Here is a 9,963-nt window from a genome sequence, read left to right as displayed (position 1 = left end):
AGCTGCTAATCCATGTTCTCTCCCTTGGCTTATGACAGGGGACTTTAATGAGATTATGAGCAATAATGACAAATCTGGAGGAGTACCAAGAGCAATGGCATCGATGATCTTATTCCGGCAAACCATGGTGGATTGTGATATGCAGGATATGGGGTTTGTAGGCAGTCTTTACACTTGGTCCACCAAGTTCACAAAGGAGAGGTTGGATAGAAGCTTTAACTCCCCACAATGGCATAACTGATACCCATATTCTAGGGTTGTCATGTTACCTCCCATAGAATTAGACCACTCTCCTCTATTGATTGAGACCTTTCACAAAGTTGCGTATGATTTCAAAGGATGATTTCATGAGGTTTATTTCATCATTTTTTTATGGGTTAGAGACTCTCTTTCACATAGGTACATATATCATATTCATAATTCAAATTACTTATTCATCAGATTTATTTAGTATAATATCTTTGTTAATCTCTTGATTTTGTGTAAAGCTTGAATTGGATGGATTTTTAGTAAGTAGAAATTTCAACCTATGAATTTGGTACAAAAGTTAGTTTCGTTCCTTCAAAATAGAATCGTTGTTTCTAATTACCTGATACTTAGATTTCTTTAATATGTCATACGTATGATTTAGATGTCTATTTTTATAGTTTCAAATTAGTTGTTTGACTCTATATCATAGGTTGTTTCTGGACCACCCCATAGAATACCGACATCTATGTGGAGAAAAATGTAGCGGCGAAAAAAAAATTCTTAAGGCAATCAATCTACATCAAATACATTTTACATGGGCTAATTACATTAACAGTGTCAACTCGACCATTTGAGAAAATTAATGAATATGGAATGATTGTATAACTACACTAGAATGGAGACGCAAAATAACATACCTTGATGAGAGGATGTTTAATCATGTCGAGAAAGAGAAATATCTATATAATAGGAATATAACACAATCTGATGATACACAAACATATTTTCTTAATATGAGCTTTGTTATTTGGGGTTTTATCTAATTTTCTCATTAAACTATTAAAGGCTTATGGGTTATAGCCTCAAATACCATTTTTATGTAGAATCCAATTATTTATTTATATATATTTTTTTAGCAACATGTAGAATCTAATCACTTGACTCATATACTTTTTTAAGTAGAATCTAAGTGGTGAACTTAAATTTTTTTTGGGGTAAAAGAGAAAGAGAAAGAAACCATTAAGTTGTTATAGTCTCATCATATAAAACATTGTAACCGTCATTTTTTTCGACTAATATATATTCTAACAACAAGAATAGTAGTCGTTATAAGATAACATGCGCCGTAACGATTAATGGTTCATTATTGAATCTTTTAGATCGTTATAGAATACGACAACAAGTGCTGTAACAGTTATAATTGGTCATAGAATACGACTAATAGTTCGTTATAGTATTTCCATACACCAGTTAAACAAAAAAAAAACAATTAAAGTTGTAGTCTCGTTACATTAACTGTTGTAACTGTCATTATTTTGTAATAATTAAATTTCATTCAGACAACATCATATAATAACAATTATTCTTTAAACCACTGCAAGTGGCCTAGTGGTTCTTGCCTAGTTGGGTGTGCTCCCCAACCTAGGTTCGAATCACGAAGCTGTAAAAGTGGCCAGGCACTGTGCTGCAATGCACAGTTGGAGCATTTCACATGCGCCGAAGGGGTTTATCTTGGGCCTAGGAAGCCTTTGGGTTCCTCTTGACAAACGTCAAAAAAAACAATTATTCTTTTGTCAAATTTAATGAACAAATGGTTGATTTTTGTGTTTTAATGATAGTAGAAATGTTAGAAGTGCATGTTTATTAGGGCAAATTACTATTCACACCATGTACTTTGGGCGCGTCGACAATTTAGTCCAAAATATTTTAATTTCAACAAGTAACTCCCCAGACATTGGAATTTCAACAATTTGGTCCAAAATGACCATTTTACCCCTTACTTTGGCTTTTATTTTATTTTATTTTAATTCTTCTCTTTTTTTCCTTTTTTTTTGGTTATTTTCTCTCTCTCTCTCTCTCTCTCTCTCTCTCTCTCTCGGCTCAGCAGTGCGATCCAAAACCCACCGCAGCCTCTCCCACCTCATCTGCATCTTCCCTCAGGACACCGCCCTCGTCGGACCCTACCTCTTCGACCTCGCCACCTCGCCTGGTGCCTCAGAGACGGAGCCTGCAGCGGTGCCTCATTTTTTTCCTCTTTCTTTCCCTTTGGCCGCACTATTTTATCTCTCTCTTCCCGACCTCTCTTCTCTCCTCTTTCCTCTTTCCTCTTTTACGGCCGGAAACACCACATCCGGCTACCACCTCACGTCGCCATCACTATCAACCAAATCAAGATGGAAATCCGATCCAAGCCCAAGCTCCTCGCTGCCAAAACACGATCGGCAGCCTCCGCGTGAGGTCCTTCAGCCCACGACACCACCTCCATTACCTTTCTCTGCTTTCAGGCCTCCATCTCGCCTCACCGTCACCATCACTCGACTCAGCAACCATCAATCAGCCAAACCCCGAAGTCATTACACCAGCCGACGCCGAGCGACGTCGCGCACACACCGTCGCTGAAACCTGAGCTTCTGCTGAGATTGATTCACCGTTCTCCGGCCACGTCTGAGCTTAAGGATCACCATGATTCACAGTTCTCCGGCCATGTCTGAGCTTAAGGATCTCAGGGCGGAACCCGAGGTCCTAGTTTGTTGTTTGCCCGTGAGGTCAAAATTAGAAACTTGGTTTTTTTTCTTCTTCCTTTTTCTTTTTGGCAAGGGTTGTTGATGATATTCATCATGAAATTGAATTTCAGAGATAATTCTAGGGTTTCATAGTGATTGATAGTCGGATTGCTTTTTAGATTGGTTTCATTTGGTTGCAGATAAGGGATTGTTGAAGATTATGGAGGAAGAGTCATGGAGACTACGATGGCGGTGAGGATGACGGTCATGGTGGAGTAGAGTATGGCGTGCCAGTGGGTGCAGTAGGAAGAAGAAGACGCCATTGTTGGTTCAGTGAAGGTTTTGGTGTGGTTGTTGTGTGCGTGTGTGTGTGTGTGTGTGAGAGAGAGAGAGAGAGAGAGAGAGAGAGAGAGAGAGAGAAGCAGAAAAAATAACAAAAAAGAGAGAGAAGAATTGAAAGAAAAAAAAAGTGAGGGGTAAAATGGTTATTTTGGACAAATTGTGTGAGATTTGAATGTCTGGGGAGTTATTTGTTAAAATTAGGTTGTTATGGACTGAACTGTCGATGCACCCAAAATACAAGGGGCCCCAGCAATTTCCCCTTTATATTAAGAGTAAGTTCACCCGTGGGTCACCAGGTCACCTACTATTCACTGTTTTTTATGTGTATTTCACTCTCTGAGTCACGAGCACAGTGAATTTCATGCTCTAAGTCACGGGTTTAGTGTATTTCTTGACCCAGAGAGTAGAAATAAACACACAAAAACGGTGAATAGTAGGTGACCGGGTAACCCAACGGGTGAACTTGCTCTAAACAGTAAACACTGGACTTTGAGTTAAGCCGTTAAAAGCTTATCTATACTATTATTAAGAGAAGAGGGTTTGTTAGTCAAAATTTAAAATTTTGATAGAAATGACCTTAAAAAATTAATAAAATTTAAGGATTAATTAAATCACAAGAACAATTATGACATTTATAAAATATATTTTATTAAAAATAAAATAAAAATATAACCCACTTTTCTCTCCCATAACCATTTTCTTTTTTATTTTTAGGAAAAAAAAAAAAAAAAACCTTACATTTAAAGTATGTGTAGAGAAATACTAGTATATATAATCCAATCACTTGACTTGAGTTAGGAGTCTAAGGGTCATAGACCCCTTCCAAGTAGAATCTAGGTGGTGAAATTAAATTTGGGATCTCGTAGTCTAAAAAAAGAAACAATGAAAAGAATCACCAGAGCACATAAACGTTCCGCTCTGAAAAGGAATTAGCAGAAACCTGATCCGTTACTGTCTTCTCCTAGTTTCCAGTCCAAATCCAAACTCCTAATTGTTAACAACTCAAAACCAGCATACTTAATAACCAAAATAGATTGAAAACCAAATACTCAAGAAGCCAAACCAAAATAGAAAATTGTAAAAACAGTATAAAGGAGGAAACATAATAGAAAAATGATGGGGGAGAGCAGAAAAGGCAAACAGAAAATTGCAGACAGAGCGTGTAGCAAGAGCCAGGCTTTTATTCCGTTCCTTAATTAACCCATATGCATCTTTACAATACCTGCCATGTATTTATATTCACCTATGAAACAATGAATCTACTACTTCTACTCTTTATTGGGCGTTCTTGTTTTCGAGATCTAGTATCGATAATCGTTCTGGGATTTCTTGGTCCCTGAGAAAATCTCCGGCCCGGAAGTGTTTTCAACTCTCCGGTGGCATTTCACTACCTACCCACCTCACAAAGTTTCTTCCTTGTCTGTTTTCCATTATCTGATTTCACAATTTTTTTTTTTTTTTGGGAAGAAATTTAGTGTCTTTGAAAAACCCACATGCTACAGTCTCTAGAACCCCCGGAATCTGGAGTGTGTCCTTCAAAACTATCGATTAAACAGCTTCTACATGACCCAAGAATCAGTTTCAAAATTGTCATGGTTGGATTGACTGACCTAGTTTGTTCAATTGGACTCCAGAAGACCAGTTTGAATCCAGAAGACCCGTTTGTGTTAAGTGTTTAAGTTCACTCTTTACCATCCATTTGGCACAAACGCTTTTGTTTTCATCTCCTGGGTTTTGCTATAAAACCCTCAAGTTTCTTCAGTTCCTCACATTCACTCAAAGCACTCTGTTTTCATTGCTCTGTTTTCTGTACTCTGCTCTTGCTCTGCTTCTAAGTACTTCCCTTTCCTTGTTTTACCAAAATGGCCAAATTTCTGAGCATTTTCACAATGAGGAACTTGCTTGTGCTGTCTCTGGCGCTCAATCTAAGCTTGATTATGAGGGTTTTTTTCGATGGTGAGAAACAGGGCTTCTTCTTCTCCGCGGAGCAGAGAGGTCCATCAATGGCCGAAGACAAGGAAGCTCACGCAACCCAGAGGACGCTTCAGTCAGTTTCTTCTTCGTCTGGCCAAGAAGGCATGGAAAAAGTCATTAATCTGGACCAGTGAGTACATTCAATTCAATACTCTGTTTTTATTTCTCTCTGCTTTTCAATTGTGTATAATCAATTCCACCATCGACGTTTCTTCAAGTATCATTTACCGTCTTGTCAGTCTCGGCCAGCCTGTTGTATGTTGTCATTTCGATTGTCTTCGGGTTTTTGCGCACTCCAAATTAGTGGTCAAAGTGAATAGTGTGTAAAAATTTCCATGGGCAAAGTTGTCTTCTCCCCCACTGCAAAAGTTTCGAGCATGGGGGAAGAAATGTCAGGCTAGTAGTGATGATGGCATCTGGAATCTAAAAGGAGGTCAAGATATGTCAGAAACCTCAGTTGACGTCAGTGATGAGATTTGCCAAGAATCATTCTCACAAAACAAGCTGTTAAATTATTTAATGATACTTAGAGAGCTATAGAACACCCCACCAAAAATTAGTTTAAAGCTTTAATCTTTGCACTGTTCTTGCTTGAGATTTTCCATGGTGCATGTTAGAGTTCGGCAGTGGAGCCAACCCTTTTGTTCTTGAACACTGCTTTTTCTTATTGACACTGCTTTTTCATCGTGGACCGCAAACTTGCTCATTGAAAATTCACATGTTCATAACAAGGCTGCAGAAATTGGAGTCCCCCAGATGCTTGTTTTTGTGGGTATACTAAATAAACCTATACCCTTAGTGCATGTTGGCACGAAGCATAAACTTCGCTTTAGATGTACACGTATGTGGCCTTTTCTTTTGAAGTGTTGGCCTTTGGTGCAAGTGAAAGTGTTGTAAAAAGACTACAGTGGGTGTGGTGTTCCAAATCTTTGAACTTTTGGCCGCCCCAAATTGTGAATTAGCTTTTAGGGGCTTCTTTTTTAGTCCCATAATTGGGATGGTCTGGATGGATCTTCTTCACCACTTTGTGGGACCTCTCGAGATTTTAACCCGCTCTTTAGGTCTCCACCAATTGACACCCACCAACCTACTCAGGACTTTGATCTGGTGCTAAAAATGTGTAACACCTAATCATTGATTTCTTGATGGAAGGGGACCCAAACCGCACCCTCCAATTGCTGTTTTCCCCATGTCACCTTACCTCAATGTCTCCATGCATTTTCAGAATCTCAATTTGCTGTTGCACAGTTTCCTGACTTTCCTCCATCTTTGGAGTGAAAGTTCTTACATTTTTTACTTTGATACTAACATGTAATGAGTCCTGTCACTGTGTTTTTTTTTTTTTTCACTTTTATTTTGAAATGGGTTGGTGAATTTTGTGAAGATTTGATGAATTTCCAAGAATTCTACATGAAGATACCAGCTTTATACTATGCTTGGCTGCTTGTTGAACATGCTATCACCTATTTATATGACTGTCAGTATGTTTTTTCACTTTTACTTTGTAATGGATAAGTGCATTTTGTGAAGATTTGATGAAATTCCAAGACAAACACAAAAGATGCAAGCTTTTTATTGTATATTAGCTCAACATGCACATGATCTGTTTGTGTTAATGCTGACTAAATGCAGTGGTGACCCGACTATGTATGAAAAATACTGGATGATGATGGGTGAGAGAACCACAGTTGTGATTCCTGGGTGGCACTCCATGAGCTATTTCTCAGATGTTAAAAACCTCTGCTGGTTTTTGGAGCCCGAGTTTGCCAAGCAGGTTTTCAGATTACACAGAGTTGTGGGCAATGCCGTCACTGAAGGCCGTCACATTGTGGTTGGGACAGGTTCATCTCAGCTCATTTTAGCTGCGCTTTTCGCTCTTTCTCCGAAAGATGGATCTGAGCCCATGAGTGTGGTATCTACAGCCCCATACTACTCGGTGAGTTTTATATTTTGTGTTTGCATTCTATTGATTGGTTTAATACATTGCTTTCAACGTCTACAGCTTGATTTTTTTTTTTTAAGATGGAGGTCATTAGTCACTGGCTCACTAGTTTACTTGCTGGAAAATTCAGGCAAAGTCAAATGCCATTAGTGAAGAACCGTATGGTTTATTCCCTTATTTTATATTTGTTTAAGAAATCACTTAGCTTGGTGGACATGCTTTTGTGAATGGTGTCCACTTTAATTACAAGTTGTTACCATGGTATAAGATATTTTGTGCGAAGTTGGTGGTGTCATCTTTCTCAATGGCTTGGCTTTTCATGCATATGAAGAACCTGATTTTGGTAGGTTATTGCTACCACCATTACCACCTTCTTTTTTTTTCAGACTTTCCTTTTCTTTCTTATGGCATTTGATAAGTAACTTTCAAATACCGAACTTTGATTTTAAAGTTTAAACCATTACCTTTTTTCTTATGAACTGTTTAATTTTCCCAGAAGAACAAGGGCAGAGAACCATTTAATAATGAAAACTATTTTCCCTACCGCTTGATTCTTAAACTTTAATGTGGAATCTCAACAATTTTTGGTCCATTGTCCCCCTCCTTAAATGTTACTAAATCTTCTGCCCCCTTGTCTTGAGTCCCATTTTATCCCCCCTGCACAGAATGATGTTGCATATGTTCATGCATGTGCCCATTTGGATTAGATCAAACTAGTAAATGGAGATATCTAGCTTCCGATTTTCATATAATAATGACTCAAATATTCTCTGGTACCTTTCAAGTCAACTCTATAACATTGAGCATGAATTAAAGAATCTGTAGAACATGTTAATGTACATGGTTTGTACTCGATGAATTCTCTTTCACATTCTTCTCTCATTTCAAATTCATGAAGATTGGGCCTGTCTGTTGCAACGATGGTTTTGCATTCTGATATGGAGCTAAAAAGATAGTATCTCACATGGTGGTTTTTTTTTTAAAGAAAGTATATCGCATGTTAGCATGTTTCAATTATATTAAAGTTTGCTGGCTTTTTCACATGTCTAAGATTTGCAGTCTTGCATTGGATCTTGCTTGATAATCTCTTTGCAGTCTTACCCTGTAATGAGTAACCACCTCAAGTCCGGCCTGTACGTCTGGGCTGGAGATGCCCGAAGCTTCAACAAAGAAGGCCCATACATTGAGTTGGTCACCTCTCCGAACAACCCTGATGGTTTTGTCAGGCACTCTATGGTGAATCGAACTGGAGGCATATTGGTACATGATTTGGCTTACTATTGGCCACAATATACCCCCATTTCCTCACCTGCAGATCATGATCTGACATTGTTCACCGTCTCAAAAGCCACTGGTCATGCCGGGACGCGCATTGGGTAAGCAGTGATCCTATCAAATTTATCATTTTCTCGGGTTTACTTTATTTGGGTAATGTTGTTTGCACCCGTTGCTTCCAGTTGTGCTGCTCCACTAAATATTTTTCTTCTGCATGTATTTTCCAGGTGGGCTCTAGTGAAAGATGCCGAAGTGGCCAAGAAAATGGTCAAGTTCATAGAGCTCAACACCATTGGCGTCTCCAGGGATTCACAGCTTCGAGCTGCCAAGATCTTGGAAGTCATGACCAACACCACCGAAATTGGCAGCTCGGATTCAGGGGAATCCTTCTTTGAGATAATCTACCACCTCATGGCAGAGAGGTGGCGGCTGCTTCAAGCGGCGGTGAACAATGGCAGTATGTTTAGTCTGCCTGACTTTGCACCAGGGTTCTGCCACTTCCTTCAACAGGAGACGCAGCCTCAACCTGGTAAGTGAAAATACCACAAACCATTAATAATTGACATTATTAATGAAACACAAAAAAAAAAAAGGGCATTATGAGTTGATTAATTTACCTTTCTCGGCAGCTTTCGCATGGCTCAAATGTGAAGATGATGCCGTGGAGGATTGCGAAAGCTTCCTGAAAGGGCACAAGATTTTGACGCGAGGAGGAAGAAGTTTTGGGGTTAGCCCAAAGTATGTCCGCATAAGCATGCTGGATAGGGACATTAACTTCAGTTTGTTTCTGAAGAGATTATCCATAATCCAGTCATGACATCATGACTGCGGGCTGCTTTCTTCCTCAATCTTGTGCCCAATATGGAAGAGTTTGCGCTGGTGTGAGAGGACACTGAGGAAGGGGAAGGGGATCAATTGGTTTATATGTAGAATAGTAACAGTAGAAAGTGATGCAATTTGTATCCATCTATTTGATCATATGGTTTTTCTGAATGAAATAGAGGGGTCCAAATCCAACCATGTCCACTTGCACACACACACTAGCAAGCAGCAGCAAGGCTTCAGACTATGGTATTCCATAATCCCCCCCTTTATTCAGTCCAGGAATAATTAAAATTGAAGGCAATATTGGTATCTGACAGTGAATACGTATTAGGTAAAAGAAACAACAATATTACCAAACTTCTATCCATGGAATAGAATTTCACAAAATTTCAAAGCAGCTATAAGCAGCTTCGTGTTGAGTGGGGCAATTGCTTATATCGTATTTCACAAATGCAATTCCGATTTTCACGTATCTTTCAGGAAGAGAATCAAGTTGCAGATGCTTTGCGTGAATTATGGTGCGGCTTCTAGTGATCTGATTTGGTGGGACCTATATCCTCTTTTCATTAACAGACATTTTCAAAGTGACCTTTCAGGAATGCCGAATTTTCATTAATGTTGTTAGTTTGTCTTTCCTTAAGCTTATTTTTGTTTTGTATGGGAGGTTTTGGTTTTTTGGTCCCCCTCCCCTTGTATTTTTTTTTCTTCTTCTTCTTCAATAAAATCTCAAAGGTTAAGGTGGCTCTTTGCATCTCTTAACCTTTGACTTCAGCTAAAAAAAAAAAAAAAGTTTTACCCTAGGCTCAAATGAGAGCTATAACATTGCTCCTTAGATCGCCTCCCGGCAACTCTTTCCATATATGTTTGCTCCCACTGAGATCACCAATGGTCGCCCTCCAATTTTTCCCATGC

At 38.9% G+C, this 9,963-nt stretch overlaps 1 protein-coding gene across 3 annotated transcripts; it reads left to right on the top strand.

Annotated features, from left to right (window-relative positions):
* The first annotated feature begins 4,086 nt into the window (after window positions 1–4,086).
* LOC112176054 (tryptophan aminotransferase-related protein 2) lies at window positions 4,087–9,243 on the top strand. Of its 3 annotated transcripts, none has more exons than XM_024313867.2 (5): window positions 4,087–5,139; window positions 6,642–6,945; window positions 8,011–8,327; window positions 8,454–8,755; window positions 8,856–9,243. In XM_024313867.2, exons 1-5 carry the CDS (start codon window positions 4,898–4,900, stop codon window positions 9,041–9,043), a joined length of 1,353 nt encoding a protein of 450 aa, XP_024169635.1. In that variant the 5' UTR covers window positions 4,087–4,897; the 3' UTR covers window positions 9,044–9,243. The 3 variants fall into 3 exon arrangements, with proteins under 3 accessions (XP_024169635.1, XP_024169636.1, XP_024169637.1); XM_024313868.2 differs by having other exon boundaries at window positions 4,097–5,139; window positions 8,047–8,327; XM_024313869.2 differs by lacking the exon at window positions 4,087–5,139 and adding an exon at window positions 5,925–6,490.
* The last annotated feature ends 720 nt before the right edge of the window (window positions 9,244–9,963 follow it).

The sequence above is a fragment of the Rosa chinensis genome, chromosome 7, assembly GCF_002994745.2.
Source record: "Rosa chinensis cultivar Old Blush chromosome 7, RchiOBHm-V2, whole genome shotgun sequence".
NCBI classification, from domain to species: Eukaryota; Viridiplantae; Streptophyta; class Magnoliopsida; order Rosales; family Rosaceae; genus Rosa; species Rosa chinensis.
Note: the sequence above shows the minus strand (reverse complement) of the source record. Positions and strands in the feature narration are given on the sequence as shown.

What these genes read in the sequence shown, in the direction of transcription:
- LOC112176054 (XM_024313867.2), top strand. Translation starts at nt 4,898, where the DNA reads ATGGCCAAATTTCTGAGCATTTTCACAATGAGGAACTTGCTTGTGCTG. An exon ending in CTACAGCCCCATACTACTCG is followed by an intron (nt 6,946 to 8,010) that starts GTGAGTTTTATA and finishes TAAGATTTGCAG; the next exon opens with TCTTGCATTGGATCTTGCTT. An exon ending in CATGCCGGGACGCGCATTGG is followed by an intron (nt 8,328 to 8,453) that starts GTAAGCAGTGAT and finishes TGTATTTTCCAG; the next exon opens with GTGGGCTCTAGTGAAAGATG.